This window comes from Oryx dammah, unplaced genomic scaffold, assembly GCF_014754425.2.
Source record: "Oryx dammah isolate SB20612 unplaced genomic scaffold, SCBI_Odam_1.1 HiC_scaffold_18, whole genome shotgun sequence".
In the NCBI taxonomy this organism is placed as follows: Eukaryota; Metazoa; Chordata; class Mammalia; order Artiodactyla; family Bovidae; genus Oryx; species Oryx dammah.
The window spans coordinates 93,619,649-93,642,449 of record NW_024070202.1 but is presented as its reverse complement, the minus strand read 5'-3'; the positions used below and the strand labels follow the sequence as shown (position 1 = coordinate 93,642,449).

General features: G+C 47.0%; 1 protein-coding gene across 1 annotated transcript in view; it reads right to left on the bottom strand.

The window, feature by feature from the left end:
- STRIP2 (striatin interacting protein 2) overlaps positions 1-22,801 on the bottom strand; it is a 46,919-nt gene that overhangs the window by 15,179 nt on the left and 8,939 nt on the right. Inside the window, exons 4-18 of the mRNA XM_040259618.1 lie at positions 22,016-22,150; positions 20,592-20,712; positions 19,558-19,626; positions 19,254-19,360; positions 18,449-18,576; positions 17,357-17,560; positions 15,893-16,128; positions 15,575-15,640; positions 14,838-14,901; positions 13,974-14,045; positions 10,876-10,950; positions 10,080-10,177; positions 9,508-9,634; positions 6,918-7,018; positions 3,208-3,274 (exon numbers count right to left, since the gene is read on the bottom strand). Of these exons, the coding sequence (XP_040115552.1) occupies positions 3,208-3,274; positions 6,918-7,018; positions 9,508-9,634; positions 10,080-10,177; positions 10,876-10,950; positions 13,974-14,045; positions 14,838-14,901; positions 15,575-15,640; positions 15,893-16,128; positions 17,357-17,560; positions 18,449-18,576; positions 19,254-19,360; positions 19,558-19,626; positions 20,592-20,712; positions 22,016-22,150 (1,670 nt within the window). The remainder of the gene's footprint in view (positions 1-3,207; positions 3,275-6,917; positions 7,019-9,507; positions 9,635-10,079; positions 10,178-10,875; positions 10,951-13,973; positions 14,046-14,837; positions 14,902-15,574; positions 15,641-15,892; positions 16,129-17,356; positions 17,561-18,448; positions 18,577-19,253; positions 19,361-19,557; positions 19,627-20,591; positions 20,713-22,015; positions 22,151-22,801) is intronic.

The window sequence follows — 22,801 nt, the reverse complement described above, 5'->3', positions numbered from 1 at the left end:
TTTCATGTCCATTATACATGTAGTTTGGAGAAGGGAATGGCAACCCGCTCCAGTGTTCTTGCCTGGAGAATCCCAGGGACGGCGGAGCTTGGTGGGCTGCCATCTACGGGGTCAGAGTTAGACACGACTGAAGCGACCTAGCAGCAGCATATATGTAGTTAGAGTTCCAAATGAGGCTGAACTCAGTTCAAACACAGAAAACTGAAAAAATATGAATCAAGACTACCTTAGCCAAGTAACTCCACTTCTAGGAATCTATCTTAAGGAAGTAATCAGAGATAAGGTCAAAGATTCATGAGCAAGGATGTTCATTTTGGAGTTATAGGAAGAACACTGTAATAAATGCCCAATAATATGAAACAATCATTTAAAAAAAAAATTAAGTAGTGCAATATTATGTGCAGCTATGTGAATGGAAACATGTAAAGTCCTTATTTTCTTAAATATGTGTGTGTATGAGTGAATATATATATATATATATGAAAGTGAAAGTGAAGTCGCTCAGTAGTGTCCCAACTCTTTGCGACCCTATGGACTGTAGCCTACCAGGCTTCTCAGTCCATGGGATTTTCCAAGCAAGACTACTGGAGTGGGTGGGTTGCCATTTCCTCCTCCAGGGGATCTTCCTGACCCAGGGATCGAACCCGGGTCTCCCACATTGTAGGCAGATGCTTTACCCTCTGATACATGGTTAACTGCAACCAAATATTAACATTGGTTATATACAAGTAGTCTGGGCTTCCCAGGCGGTGCTAGTGGTAAAGAACCCACCTGCCAATGCAGGAGATGTAAGCAACATGGGTTCGATCCCTGGCTCAGGAAAATTCCCTGGAGGAGGGCATGGCAATCCACTCCAGTATTCTTCCCTGGGGAATCCCATGGACAGAGGAGCCTGGTCAGCTACGGTCCATAGAGTCGCAAAGAGTCGGACACGACTGAGCAAATGAGCATGAGCACAAGCATGCACAGATGCAAGTAGTTTAATAGGGTATTTTTATTTTCTTTCCTGTATTTTTCTGTATTTCCTCAATTTTCTTCAATATATATCAATTTTAAAGTCATGGTGGGGGGGACTTGAAATGTTATTTACAGAAAATACTATGTACTTAAAATGCCAGTATGCTGTACTTACAATTAATTCACTGAGCCTGAAAAAAAGAGATAAATCATATAAATACTAGTCCTCTCTGAGGACAGAAGCCATTAGTTTAGATAAACAAACCACTGTATTGAGGATCTATGTGGAGTAAACTAGCTAGTTAAGTCCATGGCTGGGCTCAGGGAAGTATTTCTAAAAAATAAAAAATCTGTGGTTACCAAATGAAACCACCAGGTGCCACTGTAGCTTCACAGAAAGGAAAAGAACACCTAGCATGAATCTGTTTTTCATTATGAAAAGGTACGTGCTTTCACCCCCTCTTAGACAACAACAGTCTTCTCAGAGGCGTAACAATTATTTCAATAATTTCATGTTCATATCCCAAAAGGTCAATCAGAAGATATATAAAAGTATTCTGCTGCTAAGTCGCTTCAGTCATGTCCGACTCTGTGCGACCCCATAGACGGCAGTCCACCAGGCTCCCCAGTCCCTGGGATTCTCCAGGCAAGAACATTAGAGTGGGTTGCCATTTCCTTCTCCAATGCAAGAAAGTGAAAAGTGAAAGGGAAGTCGCTCAGTCGTGTCTAACTCTTCGCCACCCCATGGACTGCAGCCCACCAGGCTCCTCCGTCCATGGGATTTTCCAGGCAAGAGTACTGGAGTGGGGTGCCATCGCCTTCTCCAATATGAAAGTATAGTTTCCATCAGTCCCCAGTTATGGGATTGAGAAGATGACTGTGTTTTGAAATACCCTATTCACAGTAGAGCTTTAATGCTATCCATGCACCACTGTTTCTGTTCGAAAGGGCAGTCCTCATTTCAGTCTGAATGGTGGGGCTGCATGTCTCCACCCTGGCTCCTTACTTTCAATTACTTTTAACTTCTCCACCTATAAAGCACCGATGACAACCTCATACAGTTGTTTTAAAGATCGAATAACATCATAAACAGGATTAGACAACTCATTACCTCTCTCTGCAGAGGTAAGAAGCTCCCAGCTTGCTTGTCTGCTGAGGCCATATCTAAAAAAGACAGGGAATCTCTGCTCTGGTGCTTTAAAAGGTGCTAGACTTGGTGTCTTGGGACATGGCTCTTTCTCTCATTCAAGGTCTGTCAGCTATGAGGAGTGGACCTGACAAGTCACTTCATCCCTCAGGTTTCTATGGGGTTGGGCCAAATGCTTCTCAGGTCCCCTCCAGTCACAAACCTTATGGTTCTGTAAAACCTGTGCCACACAAGGTACCACTGTACTTTTTGCACAATGAAGTTTTCTGATGTGACATTGTGCAGGTATTAAAAGTTGGGGACAGGGGGTTGGGGCACACACAGGTGCCAGCATCTGATCATTTACTAAGCTCCTTTCATGTACTGAACATGGCGCTAGATTCTGGGGTTATAAAAGAAGGATGCTACTATCTCTTCCTTCAAGGAGTTTTCAGTCAAATGGAAAAACAGATACAGATAAACAATTCCAGTGCATTAGGGTACGGGGATGGGCTGAGGTACACTGAAGGAGCTGCAGCAAAAATACATGAGGAGGTAGATACTTGATTTCAATGTGCTACCTATCAGTCAGTTTCATGGGATTCAGAAGGACTGAGGGACTTTTCTGATTTGCCTGGAACTGCTTCTGGCATGAGGAACTTTCTGGGTCATCCTTCTGTGGCCATATTGAATTTTGCCTCAGAAAGACCCAGGCAAGTATTTTCTGAAGTACACACCCCAGGGTTTATATAACCTTATGAAAATGAGACAAGCCTGTGACACAGAAGAAAGACAATTAGGCTAGAGCAGCAGAGATGCACCTGCCATTCAGCACAGCTGTTCACACTCAGTTTCAGCCCCATTATCTTTCTAAATTCCCTCTCCTCCTCAGTGTTTTTCACTGACCCTTTTCTCTACAAAATGCTATGTTCAGCTTTTCCAAATCTTTCTTGACTGGGTCAGCAGATCTAAGCCCCTACTACCTCTGTGCTCTTGCCAATATGCTTTTATTCATCTAAGACTCCAAAACCAGGGCATGAGGGGGCTAGAGAAGAAAAGGAAGAGCAAATGCCAACCTCTGCCACCTGGCAATTTCAAACGCTACCAAATCCCCATTCGCTTACCAGGCTCTCTGTAGTAAGCTCCGGCAAATCCTGGATGGTACAGCATGGGTAATCCAGGACCGAGATGCTGCAAGATGCAGAGATAAGAAGAGGCTTTAGGTAAATGGCAAAGGCAGCAAATGGCTACATCTGAAAGAGCAGACGGTTATTTCTCTTCAGCTAGCCCCATCCATTTCCAGAATTGCTTAGTGACTTCAGCTGAAACTGAGGGTTCTGGTGCCAGGCACCTCCAGATCCAGTCTTCTCTCCTCATAGCCATGAGAAGGACTGACAGAGTTCTTTCAGAGGCAAGAGAAAGCAGAGAAGGCACCTCGGTATAGCCACCTTTCTTTTCTGTTCCTTAAAGAAATACATAAGCTCGTATGCATTTGTGTTTCTGTGTTTAAGTGTATGTTTGTGTGTATGTAATTGTGCGCCCAAAGATGTTGCCCAAACTCATCCCACTTTACACATTATTGACTGAAGGATTTTTGCAAAAACTAATGCTTGTGGCTGGCGATTTGTTATGAAGGTGAAGTGAAACGCCTCCAGTCAGTAACGTTAAGGTAACAGAAAGATGTATTAACATGTCTCTGGTTGGTAAGTTAATAACAAGCTGTGAGAATGAAGACCTCTCCTGTGTCTTACCAGATGTTTCTGAAAGCCAGGACCTCTGGGGAAAAACCACAGAAGACAATCCAAGAGGAAGCCTGAGACAGAGGCAGCTTCCTGCATCTGGGATCATCTAGTAGCTCAAGGATGGTAACTGCATCTGCTCCCAAGAGACACTGGGGGACCGCAAGGGAGCTGGAGGCTCTGCGGTGAGCCCAGGGAGACAGGCATGAGTCAGCAGGGGAAGGAACCACCACATGATGACGGGGCCCCCGCCACTCCAACTGACAGCTCTTTCTTTCCTCCTCCCTTTTTCGTGGGTACAATGCAGCATTTAGACTAGCTAATCTAATCTCTAATGCTATTTCTGCTTCTGACATTCCATGAGGTTTGTCTTTAAAAAAAAAAAACCAAAAAACAACTTTTTTGGCCAGGCTGAGGGGCATGTGGGATCTTAGTTCCCTGACCCAGGGATCAAACCTGTGCCCCCTGCAGTGGAAGCGTGGAGTCCTAACCACTGAACAACCAGGGAAGTTCCTTTTTTTTTCTCCCATGAAGTTTTTTTATTTATTTTAATTGAAGGGTAATTACTTTACTCCCATGAGGTTTTAAACACCAATACACTCCAGTTAGAATAACTGGACATGGATAAATGATGTTGGCAAAACATAGGATATAAAGAGGAATATGGGGCTCCTTGGACCTCTTCTATATTTAAAAGTCAAAATTTCTATCCAAGCAAAAGGCAACGATTTATTTGACTAGAAATGTTGACCTTTGTCCAAGAAACCCCCAAAGATAACCTAAGGGAATCAGGGTAGGAGAGGAGAGGGCCGTGGATGTACCTACTAGGTTCTCCCAGGGTTGCCAGTTTCACACTGCTCCGTTAGGATAAAGATTCCTGGCTGGCTCATCTACTTATCTACCCACTTTCTACTGACAAAGCCCCATGGCAAAGTAGGTACTGGCAACCGGGAAATGAGGGTGGGGAATCCAAGATGGATTTGTTTCAATCTCATTGTATTAAATTCTATCAAAACCCAAATTCTACCCTAAGGGGGCATAAAGTTCCAAGTTTCTAGTATATCTAGATTGTAAGAGCTATGAGGAAACTGCAGTAGCAAGCTGAAGGTGCTCAAGTTCTTGAGATTATGCAATAGTAAAGCTCATAAGTAACACATAAGAGGAACCCTGTACCCAGGCTGATCTCAGCAAACAGTGCAGTTTGGTACTACTACTCTTCCAGCTCCAAATGGAACCCGAAGGACACCTATTGGATTGTCTGCCCCCTACTTCTAGGCCTACAGTGTGGGGGCACCAAGTTCCTGAACCCCACTCCTCAGCCACAGTTATTGATCCAAGGGTGGATCTCTAACCCTGGGTATGTGGAACAGGGATCAAGAGCCAGTTCAGTCTCTGAAGTGGCACAGGAGCATGAATAGCTCAGGTGAGCATATTTTCACTAAGTGGCTTAGACATATTTCACTTAGTTGTTCAGTTGTGTCTGACTCCTCTGTGACCCTATGGACTGTAGGTGGCTTGCCAGGCTCCTCTGTCCATGGGATTTTCCAGGCAAAAATACTAGAGTGGGGCCATTCCCTTCTCCAGGGCATCGTCCTGACCGAGGCAGGAACTGAACCTGGGTCTCCTGAATTGCAGGCAAATTCTGGCTTAGGAAGCAGACAAAACTATTTGTCAGTGAGAGAGGAGAAGTTGGAGTGGAGGTGCAGCGGCCGAGTGGCCACAGGTTGGAGGCACATGGCCCCCTGGGTTCCGTGTGCTACAGACTGACCTTGAGGCCCAGAGCTGCACCTCTGTCCGAGGTTCTTCAAGATGAGAAACCATCCATTTCCTCCTAAAAAATCCCCGTTCTATGTGAGCTGACACACACAGGTGCCTTCATGAAGCTGTGGCTCTTCCCAAACTCACCGACACTTTCAGTTTTCCCTGGTGAGCAACTAGAACGTCTTAAGTGCCATTTTTAAGGGGCAGAAGTCTCTTTGTAGTGAGGATAAACCCATTCTCTAGTGCTTCCTCCAAACAGGAAAAGTAAAGCATTCTCATTTATATTTATCCTAACTAATGCTTATAAAAGTTTATGATAGAGTCAGAGTAGGTATTATTCTCACTTTAAAGATGAAGATACTGTGGCTCAGAGAAACGGTCTTACATTTGAGATGACACAGCTAGCAACTGGCAGATCCAGGTCAGGAATCCAGGTCCTGTGACTTTGGGCTCTGTGTGTGTTTTAAGCTACACAGAAGTAGGCTGTCTCTCCAGGGTGGAGTTTCTGGCAGTGCTGACAGACTGTGGGGCCAACATCTCCTAGCCCCTCTCCAGCCACCTCAAGTGTCACGTCAGCCTTCTTCTATTTTAGGAAACTTGCCTCTGGTAAAGCACTTCTGGTCAATTCTACTGATTAACATGCTTCCGGTTTTTGTGTAAGCAGCAAACTGAGGAACAAGGACCTACTCTGTTAACCCCCCAAGTCCCCACTTGGCTGGAGCAAGCCATAGCAACTGTGATTTAACCCTGCCTCTTCTTACTTAAAGGGTCTCTCTGGTGTGCTATCCTTAAGTAAGTCAATTAACCTTTCTGAATTTGTTTCCTAACTGATGAAACGGGAATAAAACTTGTTGTGATATGTCTTAGCACTGATGAGAAGATTAAATGAAATAATGGACGTGAAAATACTGTAGTTTTTAAACTACAAATTGATCTATCAAAGTAAGGGTCTACTGTTTACCTTAAATTACAAATTCTACATAACCCTTTACAAAATTAATTCAATTTATGATTTATACTAAAATCAGGGCTGGCCAGACAGGCCAGCTGCTTCACAAAATAACATTTTTGGATCCTTCTGCCACAGGGCTGAAATTTATCGGTGCAGCTTCTTTTGAGTTATGGCATTACAGTTTTCAAAACTATTAAGTTACAAATATCTTTGTGAAGAGGCCAAATCATACACCCCACCAGTAATACCTCAAGAAAACTAAATTTGACAGTGACAGCTCTAAGACAGAAAGGACCAGGGAGAATGGAAAGGCGGCTCAGAGACAAAATAATTTCTCAATCTCCAAATAGCCTTTTGAAATAAACCTGTCCAGAGTCCTTACCCGTTTTTGGCAGTGATGTAGGACAAGATATTTTGATTGAAGAACTTCAGGATCAATGGGATGCAGTTGGCAAATACCAAATGTTGTGATACATATTCAAACTGAATTAAAAAATCAAAGCAGAAAGGAAGCTTATTTGGGGGAGAATAGAAGGTCTGTATGAAAAATAAAGAGGCAAGTACAATTCTGACAGCCATTCCTAAGAATATCCACTGTCCACTTGTGTTAACAGTCTTCCTGTCTGGGACACGAGGAGAGCCATCTTCAGCCAGCCTAGCGTACACAGAAGGGAACAGTCTGCAGTGTGTGTATGTTGCAAGCGCCTGACCAAAAGCACAAAATGTACACAAGCCAGAAAGAAAATCCCACTCCAGATAAACAGAAAGAATAGCTGTGAGATTGTTCCTAAGCTCTACAGGAAAAGGAAGGCTCCCCAAGGGAGTTGCCTTCTATACCAAAGTTCTGGCTCACAGGGTTTCAACTGTGATGGATATGCCAGGAACAGGTGCAGCCCGGCAACTGTTGGCATCACTCAGTCAGGACGGATATGGTGCATGGTAACCAAATGAACCACTGGAGTGTGGGCTACAGGGTAGGTCTGGTTGACTGGACTAGCCCCTATACTTAGAATATCAGTATTTTAATGAATCAACAAGAGTCCTTCAGTCAATAGATAATGCACTAAGAATAAGTCCAAGATCTTTTTGATGGGTTAAACAATAGAACATAGTGCTCCACTTCACTCTTTTGAATTTGGATGGGGTTTGCTTCCAGGAAGACCTACTGGGGCAGTGTCATGCAGCTGTGCCATCTGGCTTTTGCCCATGATACAGTGAAGAGCATCACACACAGTTTGTCTCCAGAATCTAAACTACTCTAAATGTAGAAACCGGTTGAAAAAGCACAGAACTGCAGTGTTTTAAATCCTTTAGCTCTTACTGATTTCTGATCACCAAAAAATAGCCATGGCAGCACACTCAGCTGCCCTCTCCCAAGGTGTATGGTTAGAGGCGAGGAGTCAGCTTGTGTTGCCCAGTTTTCTCTTCTGCTCAAATATCTTCTCCCTGGCAGCTGACCCAGAGTATTTTGCAAAGCCTCAGGTGCAGGAGCCAATACAAACCTACTGTCAAGTGATAGAAAACATCTTGCAGTTTGAGACACGTCTGTAGCCTTGTCAGGGCACACTGACATGTACTGGCAAGGCCCATCAAGCCACCCACCTGTCTGGCTGTTGATCCACATACTGCCCACCAAGAGTAGCAGACAGAAGCACACATAGGCAGGTCTCTTTCTACTAAAAACTATTTCTCACTCATCCCTCCCTACTCCTCCCAGCCCTGCTGCTGCTCTGCAAACACTGGTAGAGGTGTGTGTCCTCGGGGTACCCTAACACACTACAAGATGTCTCTGAATGCACTGAAGTGGATACATATCCAGGTTGTACAGATGAACCTGCCATGGACACACACTCTGCAGGGCCTCCCTGCACGGAGCTCCTGCTGTTTTAACAGCAAGCTCGGTTCTGACTTCTCAAGAGGGATGGGGCAGAGCCTCTGTGGAGTGAGAAGCTCCACCTCCTCTCCATGTCTCACCGCAGAGAACACTCACTCACTGCCCCCATCTTCTATGTCTTGGCAACACCCACAGCACCAAGTCCAAACTCCGTGGCATGGCAAACATTTCTCTTAAGGGGAAGGAGGATCTTAACCTCTTTTAGCCTCAGTGGAATAAAGTAAGACCCACCTCACAGGGTTGAGAGACTTTGATGAGATCCCAGATGAACCGCTCGGAGAGCCAGCCACAGTGTAAGTACTCCCTAACCATGCGCTGGCACAGGTATCACTATCTGCTCCCGCCACCCTCTCCAGCTTCACGTTACCACCAGAGCTCCCCGTCTCCCTCTACCTCATGCAGATCTCCAGAAACGTTTCATTAGTTTCCAAAGGTACTTTGCCCTCTCCCCTCAGGAGTTTCACAAACCAGCTTTTCTGCTTTAAATGCTTCCTGCCATCATTCCCTGACAACTCCTGCACCCTGGCTAACAAGTTTTCTGTAGGACTCAGGTTAGGAGTCACAGCTTCTCCACCTCAGGCTGGATTAGGTGTTTCCAAGGCAGCCAATGCTTACCTGTAACACAGCACTTGTCACTCCATAATTTTGCCTACTTTACATCTGTGTCCTTTATGAAACTTCAAAGCCCTTACGAGCTAAAGGATGCCTTATATAGGAGTCTATCTCAAATGTTAGAAGAGTGCTTCACATACAGAAAAGTATGCTCGACACTCCCCACCCCCCCTTTTGGTGGCATACTTGAGTCCTGTCTTCCATTGCTTCAAAGCTGGCTGGGCATATTCCCAAGAAGCTAGGGATTCCTACCTACGACCCCTGGACAATGTTCAAAGGACACAGACATTAGCAACTTTCTGGGACAATTCCCCACCTCGTGCCCCAAGCTTGTGCAACACGGATCTGGATTCTGTAAGACAAAGAACGGCGCTCTGCTGGACTCCCAGGCCCTTGTGTTCTTCCTTTGGACGGCAGGGCCTGGAGGACACCTGAGGGGCGTGGAGAAGCACTCTGAGCTGCTCACCTGGTAGATGTGGTTCAGCCTGAAGTGTTTGAGCAGCAGCAGGAGCAGGGCAGAGATGCTCTTTACAATGATCTCCTTGTGCCTGTTCACATCGATGCCCAGCTTCATGCTCTGGAGAACAGTGATGCTACAACGGGGAAAGCAAGAGTCAGTGCAGAGGGTGGCCTTAGAGAGAGGCCTACGAGGAACCAGGTGTTCGGGACACATACACACCAGTGAGCCAGAACCTGAGAAACCTGAGCTGTGCTAGGGAAACCTCCAGAGTTCCCACTTGTGAGTCTGTCTGGAGAAAAGTTCCTCTGATACCTTTGTCTCTCTCTTGCCTTTGGCAAGCTTGTCCCTTAGCAATGTCCACCCACATACACATGCAGCCAGTGATGTGGCCCTCCAGACCCTCAGTTCTGGGCTCAAAAGAGCACAGAGAGAGCACTGCAGTGGAAAGTGGCTACTGGTGGCAGAGAGATCTCCTTGGAGACAATCCCTGTAAGTGTTAACAAGGTGAGGCAGGGATGAGAGAGACTCTGCAGACAAGAGAGTGAGTATTTAGCAGCTGCCCCCACTGAAGCACTTACGGCATCTCCTCAGGCAGGACATCTGCCAGGATATTGATAGAGTCTGTCTTAGCCTTGGAGGTGGGGGCTGCAGCCAGTAGAATCTTAAGCAGAGCAATCTGGGAAGCAGAAAACGAGGAAATCTACCCCATTCAACAAGGCTATCCTTTCACAACTCAACAGCTCCAAGAGAAGTGTTTGAAATCCTTGCTCCAAGTCCTTCACTTAATAACCAAAGCTCCCTACCTCCGGAAGGGCAAACTGGTGCCCAGTCCTGACGGGCCTGCCTGGGAGGCTAAAGAGCCTGAAGAGATGTGCTTACAGACTGTTCTGCATCAAGACTGCTCTTTCCAAAGAGGGTGAGAGAAGGAGAAGAGAGAGAGTGGGGGCAATGCCTAGAAATTAGGTGGGAAGGAAAGGCAAGATCCACCCCTCCCCCACCCTCTTCCTTCCTCTCCCTTAGATCATCAGCATCCTCCCCTGGTAGACTGAGGCCAATTAGGACACCGGAGGCCACCTAGGACCTTGGAGGGACTAAGGCACTTACTCAGGAGAGGCCCCTGGTGCATCCTGCATGGAGCCTACCCCATACCCCACCTCTCCCAAACAAGGACTTGGAGGTAGAGACAAGTCCTCCTCCCTCTGGGAGGAGCCCCAAGGGGAGATCAGAATTCTGAAGTGTCAGAGAACACCGCCCGGTGGGTGAAGGTTTAGGAAGCAAACTCAAGTGACAGAGGGCTCAGCTTAAAAGGGCTCTCTGCCATCTCTTCCTTGCAGCTGAGAAACTCTCACAGCCCAGACCCGGCCGTCTCCTTACCATGTACTGGGGGAGGCTATATAGCATGCCCTGGTAGAGGATTTCGCATGGTGTCTCTGGTACCACCTCTTCCCCCTACAGCAAGAAAATACACGGTTTGCCCAGATCATTTTCCAGTTGACCAAAATCTATCTTTCCTCGGCTGTGGAGGATGGCAGGACAAGAGCTTCGTACCCGAGCTGCATTCATGAGTCACTGCAGGACCTTGGGTCAGTTACTTTCCCTCTCCGAGACCTAATCTCCTCTTTCAAGGATCAGAGAGCTGGTCTGGATGACCTCAGAGCGCTCTTCCAGCCCTGAGAACCTATGATTTTAGTTGCCTCATTATCTGGAATCCATCCAGAGTTCTTTCTATATCGCTTTCCAGGTCAGAGTCAGAGCTCCCACCGAGGATTCGGCTCATACTACTGCTTTGCTGTACATAATGGGCTTAACTCAGGTCACAGATATGCCTGGGACACTGGAACTGACACCCCACACAGAGGCCCTTCCTATGGTGTCAATCTGAGGCCATCTGAAAGCTTGGGGAGGCTCTGAAGCCAGGGAGGAGAGGTGGATGACTACACAGAAAGGGTTAATAAAGGCCTGCAGAAGCAGTGAGCAGGGAAGAGTTTAGGAGGATGCTACTTTCTTTCCTTCTCCATTACCCTCTACGACAGCCCTGCTTTTGGACCAGCCCTTTACACATAACTCTGTCCTTGTGGTGACCCCATTTAAGTCCTTTATCAGAGTGGGGAGACAGGGGCCTCTAGTGCTCAAGAGGCTACTCAGGCCACTGTCACCTTTGGCCAATGCAGTCCGTCTTCCCCCAGGTCACCGTGTGACATGACAAGGGTCACCGCCATGAGACCCTGAGGTAGGGAGGGATAGCCAGACCCCTTCTATCCCACACAACGCTGCTGCTGCTTAAATGTACACAAGTCTTAACATCCTGGTGACCCTGCATATTTATATTCTGCTTTCTAAAAGGCCTATTTCATACATTCTCCCCTCTCTTCAAACCAACACCCTCAACCCACAGCCCCTCAACAGTTGCTGACCCTACTTCTCAGTTAACAGGCAAAACAGAAGCAATCAGACAGGCACAGCCTCATCTTCTCAACACCAAATCTACCAGAGTCTCTACCTTCCCATGTGCCATGAAGGATAAACCGGGTACTCCTATCAAAGGCCATCTGCCACTGGTGCTCACATCCTTTTGTTTTGTTGAGTGCTTCGGTTCTGTAACTATCTTTCTCCTGGATCATCCCTCTTAGGACATAAACATACTCCAGTATCTCCTTTAATAACACTATAAAACATTCCCTTGACCCGACATTCTCCTTCAGCTACCACCCCATTTCTACCTTCCTTTTCACAACAAAATTTCTGTGTGGTTTGTCTATGTTGACTAAGCTGACCTCCTTTCTTTACATTCCTTCTCCAATACACTCTAACAAGGCTTCCAGTCCCACTACTTCCCTTGAGATTGCTCTTATCAAGGTCACCAGTCATTTCCACGTTGCCAAAGCCAATGGGTACCTCAAGTCTTATCAAGCTCCATTTGTCAGCAGCATTTCACACAGCTGATCACCTCCTCCTCCTTGAAAGGCTTTCTTAGCTTCTGTGGCATCATACTCTCCTGGATTTCCTACCCTCTCACTGGGTGTTTTTCTTACTCCTCTTTCCTGGCTCATTTCTTGGCTCATCCCATCCTCAACATACTGGTGTGCCCCAGAGCTTGGTGCTGGGTCCCATCCTCTTCTCTCTCTCCTTCCTCCTCAGGTTACCTCAGCAAGTTCCATGGCTTTTAACACTATCCATGAGCAAACAGTTTCCAAATTTATTTCTCTTAGTCAGTCCTCTCTCCTAGAACTCTAGGCCCATATATCTAATTGCTTGGCTGCTCTACATGGGTAGACATCTAAAACTCAGTACAACCCAAATAGAACCATTGATAAAACAGAACTCCTGGGAATTCCCTGGCAACCCAGCGGTTAGTACTCTTGTACTTTCACTGCTATGGGCCTGGGTTCAATCCCTGGTTGGGGAACCAAGATCCCGAAACCTGTGCAGTATTGAAAAAAAAAAAATAGGGGAAAACACATTTTAAAAAAGGAAACAGAACTCCTCATCTTGACAAACTGTAGTTACTCTTTATTTTTTTCGGATTAACTGAGGCAACATGCAGAACTTCCCCAACTGGGATCGAACCTGTGCCCTCTGCAGTGGAAGCATGGAGTCTTCACCAGTGGACCACCAGAGAAGTCCAAATTGTACTTATTCTTGATTGCCCTTTATGTCTCTGTATCCACATCCAACGGAACTGCAACTCTTGTCATCTATACCTCCAAAATACAACCCCAGTTCATCCCCTTCTCCCTATCTCCACAATTTCTTCTTGTTCAGTCGTTAAGCTGCGTCAGACTCTTTGCGACCCCCATGGACTGCAGCAAGCACCACAATTACTACCTTGGTCTAAAACACCATCATCTCTCATCTTGATCATTTTTAGTTTCCCAGCCTCCCAGCTTCAACTCTTTCCTCATCAAGCCTTTGCAAAGTAGCCAGAGGTTTTTTAAAAAGATAAATCAGATCATGTCACTCCCGTTTAAAATCTCCGAAGGCTTCCCTTTGTCATGTCAATCAACTTCAAGCTCCCTATCTTTGCTTAAATGTCCTGTGTAAAGTGGCCCCAGACCACCTCTCTGACTCCGTCTCATACAACCCTCATTCCCGTGCTCCAGCCATAACAGTCTTCATTCACTACTTCTAACACTCAGCTCGCTCTCATCTTGTTAATAAGGCTGTTCTCTCTGCTTGGAATGCTTTTTGCCTTGACGTTCTTATGGCCAGCTCCTTCTTGTACCTTAGATCTCGGTTAACTGTCACTTCTCAGAGGTCGACATACCCTGACTGCCCAAGCTAAAGTAGTCTACTACATGGTATGTGACTCTATTTCAATTTTTGTTTCTTAATTACTATTGTTTTTCTCCAACTTTATTGTGAAAGTAGAGACTGTGCTTGCCTAGCGTGCAGTAAGAGTCCCACAGCAAGCGTACAAGTTCTCTGACAGCACTGCAGAGACTTCCCCCTGTGCAGGCTTTCCCTGGACTCACCAAAGACATGGGGCACTTCTCCAGCTCCTCCTCATTCTTGATCTGAACATCTGCGATGGAGACGTACTTGTGCTGGGAACACAAGATGTCAACAAGGGGCTGAGGGCCTTGATCACATGTGAACCAGCCTCTTGCTTAACCTCCCCAATGACGAGGAAGTGCCCTATTTATGGGTCTGTCACCTCAAATAAACCATACACTCTTTGAAGGCAGGAGTCTTACTCACCTTTGCATTATGAACATCAGCAAAGTTCTTTAATACAGTATTTTCATTTATTTCATATTTCCACATTGGATGGGCAGCAAATACCTTAGCATCTACCTTCAACCAAAGTGCAAGGTGAAGAAAAGATGAAGCCCAGGCCTAGGACCACTGCTCTCAGAGCTCTGCTGCAGATGCCTGTATGTGTGTGCATGTGTGAACGGAGTGATGACAACAAGGTGAGGCTGGGCTCAAGCAGGGAATAGACTACTCTTACTCATCCTCACACACTCTCTGGATACAAAGCAGACTGCTACTGGATCCTCGGCCTGAGGAAGCTACTGAGCCTCTAAGGAGTGAGAAGTGAGAGGAAAGGAAGTGATAAGTGGGAAGAGGGAGAGTAGGGTGGGAGGAGGGAAAAGCAATGAGAGAAGAAAGGATAACTTTTTCATCTATCTAAATGTAGGACACTGGATAGGTAGGTAGAGACCTGACTTTTTTTTATCTGTTTGGCCAAAACCCTTGCAGAGGAAATACAGAATAACAGGTTTAGAACATGGCTAGTGGAAGAGCCCCACCCAGGACCCAGGACCCTACTGGGGGTCATTCAATTTGTATTGATGGGTCCCTATCTCTGAAGACTGACAGCCCAACCTGCTTACCTGCTTGAGGGTCTTCACACTCTCGTGGATGGGCCTGGGTAATCCAACCAAAGTATCTGTATCCCTGTGAACACAAGATACATAAAGGTCAGAAGTACAGAGAACTACCGATACTCCTGGAGTCATGTGGACCAGGCCACTTTCACCATCTGGTCGCCTGGATCTTTCTCTGCAAGTTATCAGGTCCCTCATTGCTTCAGGACACGAAAAGAACAATGGTACAGAGAAGAGCCTCTGTAACTTAGGATTTCTGTATAGTCTAGTGGGGACTCACATTGTCTGGGAGTAGGTTCCTATTTTAAAGGGCACATTGCCCAACAACACTTTTGACAGCAAAACAGCAGGAAGAATGGCTTCTGAGGTTTTGCAGTGACCGGTGGGGATTCACAAGGGTAAGGAGATGGGGAAAAACTGGATCTGTTCCCACCATGTTGCTTCTTCACAGAATTCTCTAGGAAAAGAGCCTGTAGGGATCATCTCATAACACTCTGATGAAGAAACTGATTCCCATAGGGAAATGACTTGATCAACATCCTATACCTGGCTGAGAACATAAAAGTTCTAGGAAACTGGAAGGAAAAAACTAGATGGCAAGAACCCAAAACAGTCACTGGGAGCTGCCCAAGGCTCTGGGTTGTATCACCATGATTAGGCAACATCTCTCATTCCAAGCCACCCACTCCTCTGGCCCCCAAGAACCCCTCTATATAGCCAATTCTGACCATCCAGTCACTTACTGCCCCAGAGTGAATCCGATGAACTTGTTCCTACTCATCTCCAAGAAGTGCTCAATGTCCTTCTGTCTGAGAGGATGGCAGACAGACAAATCCCAGAGAAGGGAAGAATAGCAAACCTTGAGAGAGAGAACCTTACTGGGCTCCCACCCCTCCAGATGGAAAACTAGAACAGCAAGGGAAGCCAATAAAGGGAACTCCCCACCCAGGAGTTCTAACTCACAGCCCAGCTTACTGAGCCTTGAATACACAGACCACTCCACCCTCAGCCTCCAGTGACTGGAACCCCGAAGCCCGGGGTCCTGGTGTTATCAAGCCTACCTGACCTTTGGGGTCCAGGGTAGGCCCTTGGGAAAGGCCACGCGCTCAGCAGAGAGGGGTGCCTGTGAGGGTGGAGGGGGTACTAGAGGGTCCTGCTCTAGCAGGTCTAACTCTCCATCCAAAGTGCGTTCTCCATCGCTGGCAGATTCCTCTTCCTCCTCTGTGGCTGGTTCTTCAGTCTTAAAGAGATCTCTTTCGTTGTAGATGTCCAAGCTGTCCTGTTTAGTAAGGAGTTGCTGGGGGGCGAGGAGGGTGGGTAGAAGGAGAGAGGGAAGGTGTCCAGAAATCTCAGTCTGGGCATCCTTGTCTGAGACTACCCACTACCCCCAGGCTGCTGACTTCAGGGAACATGGAGTAAGAACCCACCCCTAGTGAGAACTTTTTCTTCCCATCTCAACCCTACTGTCCCCACCAGGCCCAATTCCAGGACAGGCAGCTCTCTCAAGCAACCACACCTATGGCTGGGAGACAGAGCACAGATAATCCCAAAGTCACACTTAGGTTTCAGAAAACACTGATGCTTTTTTTTTTGCCTGCACTTTCCTTCCTAATTATGCTCCACTTAGGTGAACATTCAATTAATTTGCCTTCTGTGAGCATACACCAGCTGGCTGACTGAGGAAGAGGAGAACGGGAGCTTGCTGCTAGGCAGAGGGAATCGAGTTTGGAATTTTAAATCTTGTCACAGAAAGACAAAAAAGACTGGGCAGAAATAGGCCAAAAAGTTAACAGTGACTGCTTCTGGTTGTTCAGATTGTGGGTGACTTTTTTTTCTCTCCCTTTTCATATTTTTATATTTGTTCTAAATTTTCTATAATGAGTAAGCATTATTTTGTAAAACAAAAAATAAAGGTTAAAAAAATATCATACTGCAGATAATGTAGACTAGATTACTGAGTGTGACTGTCTGGACCGGTCACCTGTAGTTGGTGACATCAGGTATATCAGGCAGGCGAGTTCTTGGGAGCATAGTTAGGTCTCAGCGCAAGTTGTACCTGTGACCCTTCTAGGGACGCAGACTATTTAGACCCCTAACCAGTCATCTTTAAACGTAAGCCTCTCGTTTCAAGGCCAGAGAAGAGCATGGCGGGCTCAGAGTAAAACTTCTTACTGAGAAGAAAATGACAAAGTGCCTCTACCAGGTACCTATGGCTAGGATTATACCCCAACTGTTGTTTGGCACACTAGGCAACTCCAGGCACTGAGGTCTAGGTCAATGATCCTTAGTAAGACGTGGATCTATGAAGTGATATCACAGTGTGACATCTTGACAGCCAGGACCCCATCAGGGCTTGGGGACAGAAGCCAAAGTATAGTCTCCAAGATTTCAGGTTGGTCACAGGGCTGGTCAGGGGTAGGACAGCAGAGTCATTTGCTGCTCTTTCCTAACATATCCAGAGCTGCTTAGAATCTCGACTTTTGGCCAGCTGGTGTCACAACACCACTGTCTGCTTTAGTCCATACCCTTCGAGAACCACGGCGGCCTCGCAGTTTGGAGGGTGGAGGTGCCAGCTGAGACTCCCCCAGGTCAAGGGTGTAGGAGGGCGGGGAGGCAGCCCGCATGCTCTTCACCACCTGGATACTGTCCTCCGCCAGTGGAGGAAGGCCCAGTTCCGCCCGCTTCTGTACTTTGAGAGCCTGCAGATGCTCAAATCCACCGAGGGTAAACTGAGATTTGAATAGGAAAGGGGCAGAGAAGAGAGTAAGAAGTCAGAAAGCAAGGTCAGGGAAGTGTGGACAGAGAGAAGAGTCACAACCTCCAGTCCCCGAGACCCCCTCCTTAATTAGGAAGTAATACAACAGAAGGCAAAAAGAATGTGGTGACTGGGCCCAGTCTCAGAGGTGGCCACTATCCCTTACAGCTGAGGGGTCAGGATAAAGTACTATTTACTGACCCAGGCCTGGAAACATCCCCAGAAATCAGGAAAGGGACTACTGAAGGCCTCCACTGGGGGATAAAAACAGGAAAATGTACCCCCTTTTAAGGAATACATCTAGATACTATACACTCCTAGAATCACTCAAGGCCTGCCCTAGAGGGTAGGTTGTTCAGCTAGTTCTGTGGGGTGGGAGCCAAAGAAGAAGAATCAGGTTGAATAATTAGTAACAAAACTGCAACCATACACTTACAAGGACTTCGTTTTATGAAAGCAAATCCTCTATCTGGACGGAGAGCAGGCACTAAACCCTCTATTTTACAGCTAGAGAAACTGAGACACAGAGCATCGCCCAAGGTTCCTCAGTATCAACAGAGGTCAGATCTCCCACCTCTCAGCCAGTGTCCTTTCCACAAAACATTAGCTGTATCAGGGAGAGGTGCAATAACATCCTACCTCGAAAAGTGGCATCTCCCATCAGTCCAAAAGAAAAAGGTGACCTGCCCCGAAACAGAACCTCTGATTTCTCCAGGACAGCCCTACTGCCCGTCCACTGGCTAACAGCTACCCTGTTATTCTGCCTAGCTCCAGCCTCCTGGAATCAGACCAGAAAAAACTGTGGTGGCAGAAGGCACTGCCTATCTGATGAGACGGGAGAGGGAGAGAATCAGCCACTCACCATGACTACTTTCCAGAGTAGAAGCAGGACCTTCTTTATGGGGAAGTGGGGAGCCAGGCCACTGCAGAACTTGGCGACCATAGAGAAAAGCAGAAGGGCAAAAGGCTCCTGACTGTGTGTGGAGAAGCCTGGGAGGCATGGAGAGGCAAGCGAGAAAAGGAAGATGAAGCCGCTGAAACCCAGTTCCCGTAACTCTCTTCTGGACACACTGAGGAAGGCACTCACCTCCTTGCAAAGAATTTGAGGACTTGGTTCTTAGAAGGAGGCTTAGAGAGCCCCTTTGGGGAACCCCCCCACCACCAAGGGCAGGATGAGAGGTGATGGAGGTAAAATGTTTGGGGATGGATGTCAAACTAGAAGTTAACAGTAATAAAGATGCTTTCTGGCTGAGGAACTCAAACATTTTTGTAGATCACAATTCACTTTCCCACATCAACAAATGTATTTTTAAAAATCTCAAAGGCCTTCATATCTCATTCCTGACTGAGGGCAACACCAACTTATATTTTCAAGGTAAGGCACCTCATTTTTTCATGTGGGATTTGTGATGGAAGGGGAGAGGGATGACTTCCCACTTATAGGAATAAAGAAAACCAAAATACAGAGAAGATATATGAGTGGGCCTAGCTCACAAACAGAGGGGCATTCAAGCCAGGCCGTCATGCCTGCCACATAGAATCTCTGTCCTAAAAGAGGGGATGTTAATTCTTAAAAGAAGAAGAAGACAAAAGAAAACTTCTCTGTCCCTCTCGAGCAGATGCTATGCTTCCCGTCCGCCCTAGGTTCCGTGCGTGCCACTTCTTACTCAATTCGGTGCGGAAGGTCTCCCGAGCTGTCCTCCACCCACAGGAGTCTGTTTCTCGCTCCAGGCGGATATTTTCCACCATTAGGTACAGGACATTCAGCAGCACCCTGAGGTTACAGAAGGGTCACAAGAGGTTCCCATGGCAGTTACCAATCTGTGGTCTGAGACCTCAGGCGTGGTTTCTGTGGGGGCCCAGTCCAGGGGAATTAGGAACTTCTAGCAGTCTGGGAGCATCTGAAATCTGGGCAAAGGTTACTCGTTGCTAACGATCCCCTGTTCCAATCCCGTGGGCAGCCCTACTCACCTGAGTTCTGTGCTGTCAGCAATTGAGATGGCTGGCTTCCGAAGAGCACTACTACAGGCCTGGCTGTTGCTGCCACAGGGACGAGGGAGAAAACAGGAACCCATCAGGCCTCTTTACTCCCTGTATTCCACTCTTACCACATGCACAAACATGAGTACCTGCCATTCCCTGTCCATGTAGCTAAAGAAACTGGTTTAAGGTAGAGGAGCCCATAGAATTCTTCCTGCTATCTCAGCAAATCCTTATCTACAGTGAAGACAAGAAACGGTAGGGTCTATGATATTCACTTGTCTTAAAATCCCCACCGTGTCTAGCACTGTGCTAGACACAAAACAATGCTTGGTGAATAATAAACAGAATTAACACCATCTAAAACATCTGAGTGATAGGGTGAGACAATATGAAGTCTTAGTGGCTCAGTCATGTCTGACTCTTTGAGACCCAATGGACTGTAGACCACCAGACTCCTCTGTCCATGAGATTTCCCAGGCAAGAATACTGGAGTGCGTTGCCATTTCCTTTTCAGGGGATCTTCCTGACCCAAGGATCTAATCTGGGTCTCCTGCATTGTAGGTGGATTTTTTTTTTTTTTCTGTCTGAGCCACCAGGGAGTCAACATGAGGGGGTCACTAGAGTGGAAGCAGTAGATAAAGCCACCTTTGAAGCTATAACCATGGGGGAAAGAACTGGGCACAGCCATGGGAACTGGTCCCATTCCTCTGTGTCATGTTCTCAGGGAGAACAGTTTTCTTCATGGATTCCAGAGGGAGGCTGAGCTGAGGTATCTGAATGAAAAAGCAACACAGGACAGGCCCCTGAAGCCCAGCACTGCAGCTGTACATGGGGTAGAAGCTGCTGCTGAGCCCAACCTCAGGGAGGAGGACAGACTACCAGAGGGCAGGGCTGGTGGAGGGGAACTGTGGGTGGGCTCTGGACTGAAATGTGAAAAAAGGCTCTACAGTGAGGGAACCAGCTGAGGACATGAGGCAACCTTCAAGGAAGGGGGTGGCCAGCCCTCCCCGAAGGCTTCTCACTCGATTTCCATGTGGAGTAGCTCCAGGAAGGCCGAGAAGGTCCCCATCTGATAGAGCAGGAAGCAGTTGTACCTGGACCAGTGGAGCACATCGACCTCTGAGTCACATTCCCCAAAAGTGCCTAAAGGACCAGACAGGGCCACAGAGGTTGAGGGTGGGGGGGTATCCTGGTTCTTTCCACCTTGCCCCATGATCTTAAGACTATCTTCTATCACTCTACCCAACAATTAGGTGGACAAAGGTAGGGCAGGAGCTGCCTAGAACTTCCCAGAATGAGACAGGGGAGAGGAGAAGCAGTCTGCAGGGTGAGGTCCAATGTGCTCATAGGTGGGCGGTCTTAAGTGAGTTCCCTGAGAAGGAAGTCCAGAGACAAGGATTCAAGTGCAAGTAGTTTATTTGGGAGTTGATCCCAGGAGTTATCAGTAGAGAAGTGGGGAAGTGACATAGGGAAGAGAAGGCAGCCAAGAACTCAATTCCAAGTGAGGAGAAGCTCTGGAGAACAGTATAAAACAAACAACTTGGAATCATCCCACCCAAGAGGGCTGAGGCAGTTCACCCACTAACTCCTGGCAGGTGCTGAGAAATGCACTGTATAAGGGGAGCACATGAGTCCCCCAGTACTTCTGTGGGCTGCATAGAAAGCCCTCAGGCAAACAGATTGAAGGGACTGGCAGGGGGAACTTGGCCAAGGCAACAGACCCGAGAGATAGGGCTGGGCACTGCCTTGTTTGCCACAGTTTTTCCTTCGCCAGATACCTTTCTTTCCTCTCCATTTATGATTTTTTTTTTACAGTTTTTTTTTAAGCTTCTAACTAGTTGGTTCTGCCAACAGCCCCGTTATTTATGATCTCAGGGCTTTCTTTTACTACTTCAGCTAAGCTATTTCATTTCTCTTTCCAGCACCTGCCTCACAGGTGCCTTCTGGGATGCTTTCATCAGTTAATCTCACCAACCTCTGATCATCTCAGTGACAAATCACTCACAGCATCCTCTCCTGCTGTTGTGTTGGCTTGGACCATGAAAATGCCAGTGAGAAACAATGTAAATTGGTGGCATCCCCTGTTACATTCCCTGTCAGAGCCAGGCCACACCTGGAGAAAGAAAGCTCAGCTAGTGGTGGTACACTGTCAGCTCTGGCCACAGTGACCCTCTCTATAAACAATTATAGCCCAGGTTAAGGAAAAAAAGAACCCTGTAAGAAATCCTGGCACGCCTGGAAAGATAAAGGTTGATTCCAAGGGATCCAGAGCAGGATCTACCACTATCTCCCCTTCACGTAAGTACAAGGCTACTCCTAGCACACGATTGTCCTTGAAAGGCAGGGACCTGGCTTTCCCAGCATGACTTGCATCATCCTAGCCCTGATAACACTATCTCTCTCCCCAGTCTCCAACCCTCTCAAGTTGGCAAAGGTGGCTGCTCACCTTGGGCCAGGTAGAGAACAGCTCGGGCCACCTTCAGTCTCCGTTCCCTACTGACCACCTCCAGCCGGTCTAGGAGTCCCATCACATAGGCCTTCTGGGCATCCTCCTCCAACTCCAGCCACTCGTCACTCTGCACTGGGGACAGAAGGCCATAGAGATGCAGTGTCAGCTGTTGGCTCCCCTTCTCGGAAAGGCTTCTGAGAATGTATGCACCTCTGATGCCAGCCCCCACCAACAAATTGTTCTCTTCAAAAGCTTTACTGAGCTGACAAAGAATAAGGAATGGGAAAAGTAAGAAACCAAATGTTCTTGCCTGAACCCAGTCTACAGCCTTGTCTTCCTCCACACCTGCTCTATCTTTTTGTCTTTCCTCAGGGACTTCCCTCTGTCTCCCTACATATCCAATTCCTATACATCGTTACAAGTTCAGTACAAAATCACCTCTTTTCCACTAATGCTCCAGCCAGAAGCTTTGCCCATACTTTTTACTTCTCTAATGACTCTACTCATTTTCCTCTTGGCCTCAGCTAGTTTTATGACATACTCATTTCCCTCTGCTATCTAACTATAATTTCTTTGAAGATACTGTAAATTTACCTCTACCCCTGCCTCCTGCATCTCTGGCACAAATTGGATACTCACCACACATGTGCTGAGCTGAACACTGAATTGACACTGACCAAGTAAGGAAATGGAGGTCTGAGTGGGTCACAGTGTGGGCACATGAAATTATTACTCCTGATGGTATCGGGAGTGAGGCAGAGTGGAGATGGGTTGAACACTAAG